Source organism: Bos grunniens, chromosome 18, assembly GCF_055505025.1.
Source record: "Bos grunniens cultivar Pamir isolate PY7600 chromosome 18, Bosgru_T2T1.0, whole genome shotgun sequence".
Lineage (NCBI taxonomy): Eukaryota > Metazoa > Chordata > Mammalia > Artiodactyla > Bovidae > Bos > Bos grunniens.
The window spans coordinates 12,462,266-12,478,787 of record NC_141182.1 but is presented as its reverse complement, the minus strand read 5'-3'; the positions used below and the strand labels follow the sequence as shown (position 1 = coordinate 12,478,787).

Genomic DNA, 16,522 nt, shown 5'->3' with positions numbered 1-16,522 from the left:
ATGGGTGTCCAGGAGCTATGTGGTATTAATACAGTAGTTGGGAACATGAGCTCTGCATTCAGTTCCACCTCTCACCAGGACTGTCTGGATGAAGTCCCCTACCCTCCTCGAGCTGGTTTCTTCATCTGGAAGCGGGAGCAGTGAGTTATAGGATCTGCATAGTAGGGCTGCTGAGGAGGTAAACAGAGGTGCCATGTAAAGAGGATGGCCATACCCAGCCCAGGCACCTTCTGAATGTGAGCGAGCCCTGTGCTTGTGTCTCCAGGCACCCTGTGTCAGCTGCTTCTCCATTAACATCACAAGCTGGCTGGGCCGCTGGACGGGAGGGGGCAGCAGAGGCCACAGTGAGGCATCTTCTCCTAGGTTTTCTCCGGAGCCCAGAGAACTTTGGAGGAAAGACTCTAAACTTGGCGCCCATCAGCACCCCCTGGAAGTCTGTGGGCCTGAGGATTCCTGGGTCCCTCCTCCAGAGATTCTAACGCAGTAACTCTCAGCACACACACACATACCCCCCACCCGCAGTTGGAGCAGACAGACAGCCCTGGCGTTTCTGATGGGGACAGTCCCTGAGTCACTCTCTCAGAAGGGAAGCCCTTGAGCTCAGGGGTCTCCTGACCAGAGGTTAGGAGGTCCTGGGGTGGGTCCTTATCGGAACCCCTGATTCAACCCCATGTCAGAATTCCATCTCTTGAGCCAAATGGGATGATGTCTTCCTCCTCCCTGGGAAGGGAGGGAACGAACGTCCAGGTGCATCGTATTGGAAGATGGGGAGTCCAGCGGTCCCCAAGCTGGATACTCAAGTCCCTGAGAGGGCAGCCTCGTAAAATACTAGTTCTTGCATCTTGCTTGGCACTCATCCCCACAATGAAGGGGAGAAGGATAAGAAATGCCTGGATCTCATAGCCATTCCCGTATGGGCACCCCGGAGCTAGGCTGTCTTGCTCCCGACAGGCATCACCTCGCTGACCACCGTGCCCATAGGTCTACATGATGTTACTATTAGACAGGAGGAAAACTGAGGCTCAGAGGTGACGTGGCTTGCCCGGTCAAGCCTTGCGGGGTTGGGGCTCCAGCTCCATCTGCACTACCTCCAGCAGTGCTGCCGGCGGGGAGCCAGGCTTTCAGTACCTCACCCTCCCCACCCCTACCCCTTCGGTTTCCCCCAAGAGCCAAGAAAACAGCAGGACCCGGCGGGCACTTTCCCTTCCTTCTGAAGCGCACACCCTGAGTGCAGACTGGTCCCTGGGCCTGCCTCCGCGGGGCTGGGGAGCCAGGACGCGGCGCCAAGGCGCTGCTGCAGCTGCTGCCTGGGGCCGCCATGGCCTGCAGCCGAGGTGCGGCTGTGTCCAGGGCGTCGGCCCCTCGCGGAGAGCTGCAGGGAGCTGCAGCCGAGGCGGGATGTGTCATCCTCTTCTAGAAACCCTATCGAGTTCTGTCCTGGCTGCTTCCCCACCCCCAGGCCTGTTGCTTTGCGGGGTATTCATACCTTTAGGGTATCTCGTCTGCATTGTTCCAGGACAAATCCTAAAGGTACGCACAGGACTTTTGAATTAATTCTCTCGAGGATGTTCCTAAGCTAGAAGTATACTCTACATACCCAGGGCAGGGCGTGTAACCACCTTAGAAGTGCGTTTGCATTTTAGGCTGGTAACTTGCAGGAACTGTGCAGGCTTTTGTGTTGGCACCTGGCAGTGGGAGCGTCATCCCGCAGTCGGTGTGAGCCGGACCAAAATGGGCCTTGGGTAGGCCTCGGCGAGAGCCAATGCAGTCCTGCGGAACAGGCCTTGTGAAATCTTGGTCGTGGATGTGGAAGCAGTTACGCCTGTAGAATCTGGCCCTTCCGGGTTTGCCCGAAGCCAGACTCCCCTCTCTGAGGGGAAGACTGGACTCTTCTCTCAGCCCCAGGCCCCGGGTCAGGCCCATCCCTGATTCCTGGGCTCCCCAGGGCCGGTATTCCTGCCCCAGTCCTTCTGGGTGCCTCCCATCCAGCCTGGCGGGGATGTGAGTGCGCTGGGAGATCCCGCTGAAATGAAGGCGCTGCGGTGGAGATGAACAGGAAAACCGGGGTTCACTGCCACCCCGGACTCTGGTCCAGTGGCGCCGAAGCCCTGTATTACCAGGGCGCACAGTGGCCTCTAGCTTGCCAAGGAGCCAAGGGAGTGGGCGCGGGGTCTGGAGACGCCTCAGCAGAAGACCGGGGAACACACCGACTGGGCTGGCATTGGGTTTCTCCTAATCAGCCCCACTTCCCCGGAGCCTCCATCCTAATTGGGGCGCAGGCTCCAATGGAGGAAGGAGGGGGCCCCTCCCGCCTGCCTGCCGAGGTTGTCTGGATCCCCAGCACAGCGGCTCCCGCACCTTAGGCCTGAGGGCTTTTCTCTGGCCGTGTTCTCCAGGGCATCAGTGGGGGCAGGGGATAAGGAGTGGTGGCCTCCGCCCCAAAGACAGGGCCTCCTCTGCCCTCGGTGAAGCTGCTCCCCACGCACTGCCCACTGCTCCGGCTGCCTGAGACCCGAGGGACAAAGTCGCCAGCTTCTTCCTGTCCCCTTTATCTCCATTTTATAGACAGCTGTTAGTTTGAGCATTAATTGCCCGGGCGAGTTTATTGATAATTTTGATGTAACAGAGCACCGGAGAAATTGCCCTCATGTCCAAAATGTCAAATTTGAGAAGAACCAGGTTCAGAGGCTCATGACCCCACGACGCAGAGAAACTGTGGTGGGTCTTGAACGGCTGCACCGGCAATGGGACTTTATTGTGTTTGTTTTCCTAGGTAGCTGGGAATTGGAATAGAAAGCGGGTCAGTAGGGGAGACAGACTTTTTAAAATGGATTTCCCCCCTAATGATTTAGGGGGGAAACATGCCTATCACCTTGCTCTCCCACCAACAGCCTTTTTCTTGCTCAAAGTTTATTTGCTTCACCATTGGGGAAAACCAAGTGTAGGGCACCAAAAAAAAAAAATCCTATCAAAAAATAAAACCTTAGAAGATGCTCCATGATCAATAACAGTTGCAAATAGTAAAGTTTGAAACTCAAAATACAATTCTCATTGGTCCTGGAGTGACCAAAAAGAAAGTGTAAATTATTATATATATATATATATATATATATATGCACACATACATATATGTATGTATGTTTTTCCCTGGGGGAGGAAAAACTACAGTTTTTTCTAAGTTTGATTATTTTTTTTTAAAAACAAGAAATGACATTTAGAGGGGCAAAGGGCTCTTCTTAAAAAACAGAAGCCAAGAAAAATAGTTACTCTTGTCCAGATTTCACTTCAATGTGAAATGAAGAGTGAAAAGAGAAGGATTAGCCAACAAATAAAAAGGGGGGAAAAAGATTAAGAATCATCCATACTTTAAATACAAAAAAAGAAAAAAAAAATAAGACTGGCAATCCCAGGCCGGTTACTGTCTATATTTTGAAGATATTCTGCAATCCCAATAAAATACTCATGCAATTTTATTTCTAGTTGATACAATATAAGGCCATATACAAATGTTATACATTTTTATTTTGTTCTTTTTTAGGAAAAAATACACAAAAGGCAAAAACATCCTCAAATTGTCATTTTTATACAGTGCAGAAGGAAATTTAAAATACGTGTCACAAACGCTGCACCCCAGCAGCCAAAATACTAAAAAAAGGGGGGGGAAGTCCTTCATTTTATATATATATATATTTATATAAAACATATGGAAATTTGTCTTTACACAGATCAGACTTAGTTTCAAATTTACAATGGATATCTAAAAAAAAAAAATTCTACGCGGCAAATATTGCCAACAAAGTTACACCATTAATACTGATAAACGGAGGAGCCTATGCGGTGTTTCGATTATTAGGGAAAGAAAGTAGAATAAATAACAGGATGAGCCTTGCTATCGTTTTTTTTTAAAAGTGCCTTAACCTTTCTGCGTCACCGCAATCCTGACTCGGGGCGCTCTGCGGGCCTTCCCCGTCCCCACGGCGCCCTGCCTGCCTCACGCTCCCACCAGAAGGTTTACAGTAGAGATCGGAGACAGCTGGGTCTCGGGAGAAAAAACACCCACCAAACAAGTCAAAACAAAGTTCGAAACCAAACCAAAAAAGCCTGAAGAGAAGGAAGGAGAGGAAGGCGGAGGAGGACGGTGGCAGAGGCCGGGAGAGCCGCCTGCTCCTGGGCTCCTGGTTTCTTTCCTAAGATGAGCAGTGGCTTCAGAAATGCAAGTTACTCGCACAAGGATCCACCTGTGGCTGACGGGAGGACTTCTGAGGTGGGGAGGGAGAGGGCGACTTCTTGTCAACCCCTCCTTTCCCTACAAGAGACGGCTCTAAAAAGGAGACGCGCATTCCAAGACATTCTTTCCAAAAAAATTAAAAATAAAACGATAAATACTCAACCAAAAAATAAAAGTATTTGATAATGACGGTTTCACACGTTTGCCTTTCTCCTAAAAACCTTCCCCGACATTTGCCGTTGGAGGGGAAGAGGGGGAGAGACCGTAGCAGAAATGCGTGTTCAGATGTTGAGAGTTCTTCCCCAACACAGCACCTTCTCAGCCGGTTTCAGTCGGATCAAAAATAGATACTTATTTATCAACAGCTGCAGTCAGATCAGGCCCCCGCCATCACCATAAAAAAAAACTGCTGAGGGAGTGGTGGTGGGGGGAGGTGCCGACCTCGATCGGTCTTTGCCTCACGGGATCCCTTTCCCAATAATCCGGTTGGGGAGGGGTCAAACCCTTTTCTTCTGCTGACGGTTATACCTCAAAAAAAATAAAAAATAAAGCAGTTTCTGGTGACGGGTTCCGAAGTCCCTGCGCCCGGCTGGCCCCTGCCCGGAGGGGCCCCGGAGCTGTGGCCTCACATGACACAGGGCTTGATGTCTTGGTAGGTGACCTGCTGGTGGTAGTAGGAGCCGCCGCCAGCCGAGTGCATGGACGAGGATGCCATGGTGTTGAAAGAGAAGACGAACTCCTTTCGGTCACACATGCTGGGTGACTGCGAGTGATACCGCGGGATGCCTGCGGGGGCGAGGCGAACAGGAAAGGGGGCATTAAAGGGTGGCCTCCGGAGGCCCAGGCTCCAGGTGGAGAAGCACCGTTACTGTGGGGGGTGCCCCGGGGGCAGGCCTGCCTGGCTCGGCGCTGGGCCGAGGCCTCCCCGCGTCCCAGCTCCCGGTTTCAGGTCTCAGTCGGGCCGGCGCCCAGAGGGAAGATTCCCCAGACACGGTCAAGGATCCCTGCAACCCTGGGTGCCCGCTGCCCCAGCCTCTCCCTCCGTGGACACTGAGCCTGGCTTGGGAGGCTTCCGGTGGCGGACAGGGAAGGGGTGAGAGGGGCCAGCAGGGAAGGTCCAGCGGCCTCCACTTCCAGGCAGCCTGAGGCCTGGGCCTGGCGCCGGGCAGCCACCTTCCAGCCCCTGGAGGCAGCAGTGTCCCCACAGCAACGAGCCAGGCCAGCAGGGGCCAACACAGGGGCAAAGAGGGCTTCTCCAGAGGAAGGGTCTTTGGGGAGCCAAGCCTGCGGGACCTCTGGAACCCCGGCTGGAGTTTGAAGCAGCCGCAGTTGTGCGACCCCCGTGGAGAGAGCCCTCCATTCTCCAGGCCCGGCTCCTGCCTCCCGCTGGCTGCTGACAGCTGACTCCTGACAGGCCTCTGCTTGGATCCCTCCAAGCTCTTTCAAGAACCAGACCCAGAAGCCTGCTAGCGTGTGCTGAGACGGAGGATCCAGAGGAGAAGATGGCTGTGCATCTTTTTTCTCATGGGGGGATTGGAAGCGGAGCGGTACCTGTGGGCCTGGAAACCTGGATCCTGAGAAACAGAGTCTGTTGGGGCCCGCAGCTCAGACCTTCAATCTGGGGCCCTCTCAGCCTCTATTGCCACAAAAAGCCCCCAACTCAATCTGGTTCCCGAAAGGCCGGGTTCTAAGCCTCTGAGTGCCAGCACCAAACCCCACCGGCTTTGGGCCTAACTCTTCCGTCCAACCCGGCTCAGAGCAGAGGCGGCTCTCCCGAAGCAGGGCGAACAAGCCAGCTGCCCTGGGGACAGGCCAGCTCCATCCTGGGAACTGGCCCAGGTGTCAGGGAGCTAAGGGACCTGAGGGGACTTAGAATATTGCAGTCTAAGTCTTTGAGGTGAGGATGGGGCCTACCTGGCCAGGCTGGGGCTGCCAGCATCTATATGGGTGTTGAAACAGAAAGGAAAACGGAATGTTAGTCTCTGGGGGGACTCCAGGCTGCACTCAGCCCTCAGATGGGGAGAGGTGGACAGAGAGACACCTTAGGGAGCTGAGGCCTCAGTGGTGCAGTTTGGGGACTGGCACCCCACGGAGGTGGCCGCAGGCTCCAGACCAGGGCGCAGGCAGTCTGGGGGCTAGGTCTGTAGCGCGCTCACAGATGTCCACCGTAGCCCCCACCCCCCAGTCCTGGGGACAGCTCGGGGCTCCCCACTCACCTTGCAGCTCAGCAGGGGTGTTGTGACTGTTCTGGTGCAGATACGGCTGGTCCAGGGAGTGCGTGGAGAGGCTGCCGGACAGGGGGTTGGCCGTGGGGTTGCAGGGGGACAGGGGCTGCTGCTTGATGTAGGAGGCGCTGCTGTTGAGAGCCGCTGAGGCGGAGGGAGGCCAGGCGGCCGCGGAGCCGGAGTAGACGGCGTGGGGCTCCATGACCCCGCCTGCCGCCGCGGGCAGCAGCGGGGAGGCGGGCACCGAGCCGTCGTGGTGCGGGTACTCGCCGGCCGCTGTGCCTCCGCAGCTGCCCATGTACGAGTGGCCGCCGTTGGCGGGCAGGTGGGGCACCGAGTGGCTGGGCAAAGCCATGCCGTCCACGTTGCCCGGCAAGTGGCCGTTCATCATGCCCAGACCTCCCTCCAGCGCCAGGCTGTTGGGCGGGCACGAGAGGCCGCCGGCAGAGCCCTGGAAGCTGTAGGTGTCCGGGAGGTGGTTGAAGCCGAGCCCGTTCATCATGCTGTACATGGGCTTGAGCGCCTGGCATTTCCTTCGGAAGCCGCGCGGCCGCCGCCGAAAGGAGCCCTCCTCAAACATGAACTCGCTGGCCGGGTCGATGGTCCAGTAGTGGCCCTTGCCCGGCCGCCCGAGGCCCTTGGGCAGCTTGATGAAGCACTCGTTGAGCGAGAGGTTGTGGCGCACGGAGTTCTTCCAGCCCTGGTAGGAGCCGCGAAAGAAGGGGAAGCGGCTCTGCAGGAACTGGTAGATCTCGCTGAGCGTCAGGCGCTTGGTGGGCGAGCTCTGGATGGCCATGACGATGAGCGCGATGTACGAGTAGGGCGGCTTCTCCGGGCGCCGGATGCCGGCGTTCGTCTTCTTGGCCTTGGACGGGCCGGACGACGCGGGGTCCATGGCCGCGCCGCCTCCCCCGCCGCCGCCGCCGCCGCCGCCGCCGCCGCCGCCGTGCGGTGGCTGCTGCTTCTCGGGCGCCGAAGACATCGGGTGGCTGCTGCCGCCGCCGCCGCTGCCGCTGCTGCTCTGCGCGGCCGACGAGCCGGGAGGAGGAGGAGGAGGAGGAGGAAGGGGAGGGGGAGGGGGAGGGGGCCGAGGGGGAGGGGGCTGCGCGCGCGGGGCTGGCTGCACCTCTGCCGTCATCGGCGGCCGCTTCTCCGGAGCTAGCCTCGGCGCGCCCTCCCCCGCCTGCCCGTCCTCCCCGAGGAGCGGCCAGGTCCGCGGGCGGTTGGCGCTGAGCCCCCCGCTCTCCCTCCCGTTCCCTCCTCCCCCCTACTCTCCTCCCTCTTTCCCTCCCGCCCTCCCACAAGGAAGGAGCCGAGCAGAGGCTGAGAGCAGCCTCTTTGCAGCCTGGGCGGAGGCCGCGAGGAAGCCCCCACCACACACACACCGGTTTTTTTGAGGGGGGAGGCGCCCCCCTCTCGGGCCTGTGGCCGTGCGCCCCCGCGGGGAGCAGCGCTCGGTCCTCGCCACCCGCGGCGCTCGGCTCCACGACTCCAGCCGAGGCCGCCCGCTCCGTGTCGTCTCTCGGCGGCGGCGTCTCGCGCGGGCCGGCGTAAGACCCTCCAGGAGTTCCCTCCCCTCCCAGCCCCCCTCCGGCACCCTGCGGTGGTGGGCGCTTAAAGGGCCCCCACCCTCGCCTCCCAGCGGCTGCCTGCGGAACCCGCCCCGCCTCCACCAACCTGGCGAGCAAGTGTTAATGCGCCCTCGGCCCGGGGTTCAGCCCAGCTGCGCGCTGGCCACCACCCCCCGCCCCCCACCCCGCCTTCCCTACCCGGGCCGCGCGGAGGAAAACGCAGCCGGAGTCCCAGGCCTTCCCCGACGCGTACTGCCCGGTGGCGAATCGCAACTGCAGTGGCGGCTGTGACCGCCGGGTCGTGGCCATCGCGGGCACAGCCGGCTCGGCTACGAGTCCCCGCGGCCGGCGGGCGGGTGTTCCAGCGAGGGACCGCCTACCCTCTCTCCCCGCCCCGGGAAGGACTGCGCCGCGCCCGGGACTTTTCGGACTCGCCCAGCAGCGCGCGAGCAGGCGGGCAGCCGCTGGAGCCGAGCGCGGGCGGAAAACGAAAGCGCAGGGCGGATCGCTGCAGCTTTGTCTCCGGCGCCGCGGGTCGTTCGGGGAGCGAGTGAGAACCTCTGGCCTTGCGGGGAACCAGGACCCCACGGGCTCCTTCAACAAGTGGCGGGGCGCGTTCACTAACTTGTGCACTCGTGCGTACACTGATGCACAGGCAAACGCGATAAATTTCGCAGACTCAGACCTGCAAACACAACCGCGTTCGTTCCCACTTACGCACACATGGCGCTCAGGCATGTGCGTGCCCACTCACGCGCTCGCTCACGCACACACAAAAGGCCCAAAGGAGCTTCAGTTCGCACCTACTCTCACTCGTGTGTACACCAGCCACGCTCTGATCTGAGCCCACACATAGCTCAGCTGACACCCCCACCCCCAACATACACGCTGAAAACCCGCCTATTTGGCCCCGCGATGCTTGTGTCCCCGCTTCGCAAGAGCAGGTTCCGATTTCTCGCAGATGGTAAAGGCCCTGGCAGGAAGTTTATACGGCTCAACGTAAACACGTTCTGGGGGATTCTTTAATAATAATAATAGAATTCCGCGTGCGCGGGGGGGAGTTGGCCTAATGCCCCTGTGGGCTCGGCCTGCCGCCGCCGCGGGGGCCTCTGACACTGCGCGCCAGGCCAGGTTCCGGAAGACAGTCTGCGCGGGCGGGGAGCGCGGGCCCGGGAGGCCCTCGCGCGCCAGGCTGCCCGCAGCAGGGGGCTCGCACGCAGCCTTCCTCCGCCACCCTCCGGGAGCTGGGGTGCGGGCTAGGACGAGGTGGGGGGCGGAGGCGCCGAGCGCAGGACGGCGCAGGAGCCGGGCGCGACGTCGCACGCGGGGAGCCAGGTGAGTGCAGTTCGCTCCGCAGACTTCCGAGGAAGGAGGCGAGGGGTGTTTTCGCGGGTCATCTCGAGGAGCCAGGACGCCGTGCCCCGGCGCGAGCAGGGGCGAGAGGCGTGTGCTGGGCTCGAAGTGTGGCACCGCGGCGCTTTTCAAAGCCCACCGGCCTCCCTGGTTTCTCTGGCCTCCTTGTCACCCGCTGACCCACCCCTCCCTCGCTCCGACGCCTGCAGCCTCGGCGGTAGACGCCTTGTCGCCTTCGGGGCGCCTGGCACGTCCGTGCGAGGAGCTGGGCGTCTCGGCGGCGTAGCCTGCCCTGGCGGAGCGCGCTCTAGGCAAAGCCACCTTCTCTGCGCCGCGCTTCCGCTCGGCTCTCCCGGGGTCTCGGCTCCGCACGCTGGCAGGGGCCGGCTGGGGAAGGGGAGAGTGAGAGACGTGACCGCGTAGTGTGTGGTTGTGTCTTCGCGCAGGTAGACGCGCGCTGGCAGACCCATCTCCGCTTGACACAGCCCGGCCGGCACCCGCCGAACGCAGGCATCCTGAACAAGGCGCAGGGCCTCCATCCGTCTTTCCAAAGAACACCCCTCACACGGCTCAGGCGCCCCAGCCCTCGCACGAGCGCTCAGGCCCTGCCTGCCCACGGAGGACACACTTTCGGTTACGCGCAAACACTCCTGCCCTGCACGTTCGCCCATGCACAGCCGGCCGCACAAGCACAGCAGCTCCACTCGCGCGCGCACACGTCCACGCACACGCACTCTCATATTCTCTCTCCATCACTTTTTTTTTTCTTCCACCAAACGGCCGCTGCAGGGTAGGCGGCCCCGCGGCACCGGGAGGGAAGTTCCCGCGAAGGGGTCGCTACCGCCCGCTGCTGGGAATGCGTCTGACCTTTATAGAAGAGAAGCTAGCCAGGGAGATGGCCCTCTCCCAAGGCAGCGAGGGGCGAAGGCTCCCAGAAGGTGATAGTGACACCTCCCTTTCTCTCGCTCCTCCCCCACTGACAGCTCGCCTCCAAAATGAGGGGACTGTACGGAGCATGAAGATGGGGGGCCTTTTCCCAGCAACCCCCTTCCCTCTAGGCCCTCTCTTAGGTGGGGAGAGGGCTGCAGAGTCCATCCTTGGGCTAACCGCAGATCAGTTTTCCTAGCTTCTGCACATCACTGTTTTTTCATCGGCTCCCTGTGGGGCCCCTGTGGATTGGGGAAAAGCTTTGGCCTTCCTGGAAGGAAGTGTGGAGCTGGGCCCCACCTGGCCTCCATTTACCCCTGAGGTCTAGTAGTAGAACAGACTTTGCAGGGGTAAGGCCAGCAGTTACTGTGCCCAGGGAAGGGCTGAATGGCCTCGGAGCCTCAGGAGTGTGGCAGACGGAGGCTCTCCCGGCACCACATCTCCACCGGGGCAGCAGGTAAAGGGGGAGGAAATGTGCTCCGGCTCTGTGATCCGGAGGCCCCCCATTCTGGAGAGAACCTCAGGCATGGTAAGGAGGGCTTTCCAGGTGCCCAGAGACCAAGCTTTCGGCTCTTTAGATGCTCCCGAGAGCTCTCGCAGATCGTAGATTTTGGAAATGGAGAAACTGAGGCCCTGGCCTGGCTCGGCCAGTGCTGCCAAGCGAACACCTCTCCGTGGTTCTTCTCCACCTCCAAAGGCTGGCTGTCGGAATTTTGCCCTCCCAGATGCCTCCTCACAGGCCTGGGGTGGAGGGAGTGAATTTTAGAAATCCTTCCTTTGCCCCCACCCCCATCCCTGGCTTTCCAGGCTCAAGGGTACTGAGACCCATTAGAGAACCGATGGCGATAGAGTAATAGACGCCACAAGCACGTGGTAATAACAGAACTTACCGACCGTTGGCCACGCACCCAGTGTTGAGGTTTGCCTTATGAACACCTCCGGATGTTCTTAACCTTTCTCTGGGCTGTGACTCCCTTTGATAAGCTGTTGAAATCTACAACCTTCACACACACCCCTTCCAAAGGACACATACCTGCGACATTTGTAAAATGATTTTCAAGGTTTCACCAAATTCGTGGAGCCCACCCGTGAATCCACAACCTCGCATCCATAAACTGAACCCAAGACTCTGGCTAACACCCCCGAAGATACTTTTCTAACCTTCACAGACAGTCCTACCAGGTCAATATTGTCCCTTCCTTTACAGATGGATTCAGTGACTTTGCCCGGTGTCCTAGGTCACCCTGCAGAACTAGGATACAGCCCCCAAGTACAGGGCAGAGACCCTCTACCTGTAGACCCACAATCGGACGTGGTCTGGGTTTGAATCCAGCCTTCAGTGTGTAGGAATGCATACGCCATTTGTGCATTAGTTTCTCCTGGTTTGTTGGTTGTTGTTTTGTGTTTTTTTTTTTTGGCAGGGAGCGGGCAGGAGTTGTTGATTTATTTTTCCCCAGTTGACTCATTGGGTAAATTTCAGGTGTGCAGTTGATTTGATACATGTATATGTTGCAAAATGACTCCATCCTGTCACATAGTTACCATTTCTTTTTCTGCGGTGGGAACATTTAAGGTCTCTTAGGACCGTTCAAGTATATGATACAGTGTTATTAGCTGTGATGACCTAGTGTCTTCATCTGAAAAAAAAAAAAAATGGGACTGAATAACGGCATCTTTTTCTTAGAGCTGTTGGGAGTTGGACAAGACTGCCCAGAAAGCCAGGCTATCCAAACAGACAGAAACAAACAAAACCCCCAGGGGCCCAGCTCCAGGGACGGTCGGAGAAAATGCAGACGGGGGATTCCGGCTGCTTTCTGCTCTCGCGTAAAGATTCATCAAGAACCCCCTGCCACCCCAAATCAAATCTGCGCTCCAGCGCAAGCCCTAGGAATCCCCAAATGGGGAGGGGGCTGTAAAAACAGACACGCCTGCCATGTCTCCCACTCCCCAAGCCCGAGGTATTTTTACTGGCTAATTGCTTAAGTGAAGCCGCCCGGGCCGAGAGCGCGCCGTAACCCGAGCAGGGAACCAGATCCAGCTCGGATTGTGCCCCGGCCGGCAGCGCGAGCGGGGGCGGGGGCGGCCGCCGACCACCCACCGCGAGGGCAGCCGCCCCGCCCGCCGCCGCCCCTGCTCTGCATTACCGCCGGCCCGCGCCGCCCTCGTCCCCGCTCCCTCGAACCCCTTCCCGGGCGACGTCCAAAGGCGACACAAGGTAGAGCGGGCGGACCCCAGACCAACGTGGGCGCTGGGCAGTAAAGGAAGCCGCCTGGCTTGGGCGCCTCGGTGGGGGTTGGGGGAGGGATATTTGTGGTGAAAATGTAGCCCCCGGGTCGGGAGACTGGGGGGCGGGGGGGAAGTCAGGGTCAGGAGGAGAGCGGGTGTCCTCCCCACGATTGTAGGATGGTCTGTGCACAAAGCGGGATGTTTTTCTCTGCAGACTCTAAAGGGGCACACGTATGGCGAGTGCCAATGTGCAGAATACCGTCCAGAGGGCAAGAAGTGTAGAACTAGAGGGGCACCCAGTACAGCCCCATAAGCATAAGCGTGATTGTGTCAGGTGGGTGTACAGCGGCAGGCCTGTGTGCACAGAAGAGCACGAGGTGTGCAAACATAATGCTTTCTTATGCTGAACGTTACTAAGGTGGGTGCACGTGTGCTGAATATGTGAAGATGGGAGTGATGTAGCACTCTGTGTGTGGAATATGGAGTGCACCAGGACTCGTCCTGTACACCAGCTATCATAAAGTGGGTATAGTATATATGGGGTTGCGCACATGGAGTCGTCAGGGGCGTGCACAGGGCCACGTATTCTGGACAGAATGCCACAGGCTCTGTGGGCTACATGATGCAGAGCTGTGTGCACCGTGGTCAGGTGTGCTTCTAATGGGTTATGTCAGACGCGATAGAGCGGTTTTACACATGGTGCATGCCTGTGCACACGGAGCGCCCTGGGCTGCCTCTTGCAAAGAGAGGGATCTGCACAGGGACGCCGCATCTACCCAGAGCGTCAGGCGGTGTGTTTGCAGTGGGGTGTGGTGATGTGAGTAGGAGACTGCACTCAGCCGAACACCCGAAAGCAAAATGCAGAGATCACACAGCTAATGGTCATAGAGGCCCGACCCTGGACCCTTGCTAGGCACCTCAAGGTCCACTCTAGCTCAGAACCCCTCACTGTAACCCTGGGAGGCAGGTTCTGTTTGGATCTTGGGGTTCTCCTACTCTGTCTGTAGCGACAGAGCAGCTTTCCTGCCCTTAGATGTGCTGGGGAGGAGGCATGGCTTGGAGGACCATCTGCCTTCTGTGCGGGTCTTTGTGGGGTTGTGACCGCAGAACCGTGTGAGCCTCTGTGCAGCCCACAGGAAAGTCGCAGAGATGAGAAATGCAGGCAGAGTGAGCACTAGAAGGGGGCTCCAAGTCCCAGGGAGCTCCAGGGCTCCCAGGGAATGCCACTGGCAAGGCTCCCACTCCATGCTGCACTTGCCCCATTGCTGCCAACCAGACTCCAAACCTAGTAAGTCCGCTGTTTTCTCTTGTCAAGGCAAGCCAGAGTCTGGGGCCCTCTGAGAGTCTTCCTGGGGTACCCCAGGTGAGGAGGAGAGAGCCACACCCTCTGGCCGCACTGGCCTGGCCACACCCCCTAGGCTCAGATGGGGCTCAGAAACCCCACCTGTGGGGACTCCCCCCCACCAGGGCCATGCTTGGGGGGCAACTGTGGTGGGGGCTATCCATGACCCAGGCCTGGCAGTTAATCTTCCCCGTCAGTTGTACAATTGCAGAGAAGTTCATGTTTTGGTCAAGGGAAAAAAAAGAGAGAAACTCGTATTTGTGCTGCTGCAGTCCTGAGCTTGCCCCTCCACTTGGCCTTTTACCCAAAAGCACGCATTTTCCATGACGTTCTTCAATGAAATATTTGACAATGCTGCAACCCAGGAATTTACAGCCCTCTTCCCCGCGAGATTTTTGTGAGTTTTCTGGCCTTAGCGGTGCATCCTGCTCTGAGGAACAGAGAGCACTCCGGGGACAGTGCGCGTCCTGGGGCTCCCACCCCGGATGCCTGGCCCTCGGCTGTGCTCCTTCCCACGGGCGGGCTCCAGAGTATCTGAGGTCTCTTCATCCCAGCTGCCTAGACGGCTGCACTCAGAAAGACGCAGAGAAGACGTTAGTCCCAATGTGGGGGTGGGGAATGAGGATGTGTGTGCCAGAGAGAGTGCCTCCCAGATCTTGTTTTTGAGCAAGGGATCCGCACGGAGGGAGAGAAAGGCATTTCCCAAAAGGTGCAGCAGAGAGAAAGGGGCCAGTCCTCAACACTGGCTCACAGGGTGGAGGAACCAATGGAAAGAAGCCCTTTGGAGGCTGGGGGAGTGGACAGTGAAGACCGAGAAGGCAAAAACGACTGAGTTTTAAAAAAAAAAAAAAAAGAAGGAAAATACAAATTAAAATTTAAACATCAGGTATTTTCTGTTTCTCAGATATGAGGGGGAGATACAATAACCCACACAGTTTGTGGGGAAGAAGGGGTTGGCAGAAAGTGAGTCGAGGGAAGCGGGAAGCGAGGACCAGGCCAAGCAAGGCCAAGGTGCGGGGGCGGGTGCTCAGATTTGTTTCTTCATGAAAAGTTGCAATTTGCTCCCAGAAACCTGCTGGTGTGTGCGAAGTGTGTGCCTGTTCACCTTCACTGGCAGCTTGCAAAGCTCTATTCCCTCTCAGAGGGTATTGAAAACGCGAAAACAAGTGCTGTTTCTAGGGAGCAAACAGAATTGGAGCAGCCCAGGGAGGCTAAGGGAGGGAGAGGCTTACCTGCCTGAGGGCAGCCCACAGCCCCCTGGTCTGCTGAGGAAATGGAGGTGATGCCCCCTCCCCATGCTTCCCCGACTAGGTCAGGTTTGGGTCCTTCTGTCCCAGCAGGGTTGTATCCAGGCAGCCCCAGGGCACGACCTCCCCATCCCCCCAGGACTTGCACATGGGTGTGTGGGCTTGCACAGCCTCGCCAGTGTGTTTTCTGCACTTTCAGTGGGGGAGCCAGCTCTATGTGTGTGATGCGGGAAGAGGACACAGCGCCCTTCAGGGCCAAGTGGTACGGGGAGGCCTGCCCTGTGCACCCAGAGTGGAGGCACGGGTGACTGGAGACAGGGAGACCCTTTCCCGCCCCAGAGAGGTTACCAGAGCCCAGACACTCAGCGAGAAGCAGGGGCTCCAGCAGAGGGGTGCAGGGGGTTTGCTTGAGGACAGAGTGGACATCTAAGGAGGAAGAGACGGATTCAGAGGGGGTGTGTGTGTGTGTGTGTACACATGGCCCCAGCTGAGCACAAACTGGACATCTCCCTCTGGGGTTCCAGGCACTGGGTGGGCAGTGGCCACTCTGATATGGAAGTTTCTCTGTGTCCCATTTTCAGAGGAGCGGGTCCCAGACCTCATCCCTGTTAACCCTGGGGTGGGCTTTCCCAGGAGAGGCTGTGAGGCCCTCTCCAGTGTCCCCGAGGGCCCGAGAGGGAGGAAAGCAGGGCAAGGAGGCCAGGGCAGCACAGAGCCAGAAGAGCCTTCCCAAGTGACTTCACCTCTGGGTGCCTCCGGTTTTCCTTATCTTAAAGTGGGGGGTAAAGTCAGACACTCACAGGGCAGCCTGAGAACCAGAGAAGAAACGGAAAAGAGCTCTGACCAGGGTGTGAGAGGGGGCTAAAGGTCGGGGGAGCAGCCACATCCATGCAAACCAGGGCAGAAGTCTTAAATAAAACTAGAGAGACTTGGCTTCCACTGCTCATTGTGTGGCCTGGGGTTGGTGGCCTCACCTCTCTGTGCCTCAGTTGCAGAACCAGTACAGGGGCAGTACCTCCTTCTCGGTGGCAGGTATCCAACTGTAAGTAAGGCTTGACCTGGTTGTTAGCACTGGGGGTGCTCCCTCATGTCTGGTGTTTGGGGGTGAGGTCCTGTGGGTCTCACCTTGGTGGACTGAGCTTTGGCAGCGTGAACTCAAATAGAGGATCAGCTCACATGAGACTTCAGACAGGTCCCCTCCCCTGGGCACCCTATTTTGCCCCCACCCCTAATAGTGTGGCACCTACTTCAGAGGGCAGGGCATCATCAGTGGGTTGGTGGAGGAGAGCCTCTGCTGGCCGGTGACAACTCAGAGTTGACGTGCTGACAGCCGGCAGGTTGATGAAGTCTCAGGTGTGCCCCTGCACCAGCCAGGATTGGTCCCCAGTCACCCTCTGCAGTCA

At 58.3% G+C, this 16,522-nt stretch overlaps 1 protein-coding gene and 1 long non-coding RNA gene across 3 annotated transcripts in view; one reads left to right on the top strand and one right to left on the bottom strand.

The window, feature by feature from the left end:
- Positions 1-3,501: 3,501 nt before the first annotated feature.
- Positions 3,502-7,761, bottom strand: FOXF1 (forkhead box F1). Its single transcript, XM_086350234.1, has 2 exons — positions 6,445-7,761; positions 3,502-5,014 (listed from the first exon to the last, which is right to left on the bottom strand). The coding sequence occupies exons 1-2, from the start codon at positions 7,589-7,591 to the stop codon at positions 4,854-4,856; spliced, it is 1,308 nt and encodes a 435-aa protein (XP_086206360.1). The 5' UTR covers positions 7,592-7,761; the 3' UTR covers positions 3,502-4,853.
- Positions 7,762-8,222: 461 nt separating this feature from the next.
- The window catches only part of LOC147353051 (uncharacterized), a 435,406-nt gene continuing 427,106 nt past the window's right edge, over positions 8,223-16,522 (top strand). Inside the window, exon 1 of one of the 2 annotated variants that reach the window (XR_015145329.1) lies at positions 8,223-9,359. This is a non-coding gene — a long non-coding RNA (uncharacterized LOC147353051). The remainder of the gene's footprint in view (positions 9,360-16,522) is intronic. The other variant, XR_015145327.1, reaches the window with a different exon arrangement.

What these genes read in the sequence shown, in the direction of transcription:
- FOXF1 (XM_086350234.1), bottom strand. Translation starts at nt 7,591, where the DNA reads ATGACGGCAGAGGTGCAGCCAGCCCCGCGCGCGCAGCCCCCTCCCCCT. An exon ending in CACCCCTGCTGAGCTGCAAG is followed by an intron (nt 5,015 to 6,444) that starts GTGAGTGGGGAG and finishes TCGCCCCCGCAG; the next exon opens with GCATCCCGCGGTATCACTCG.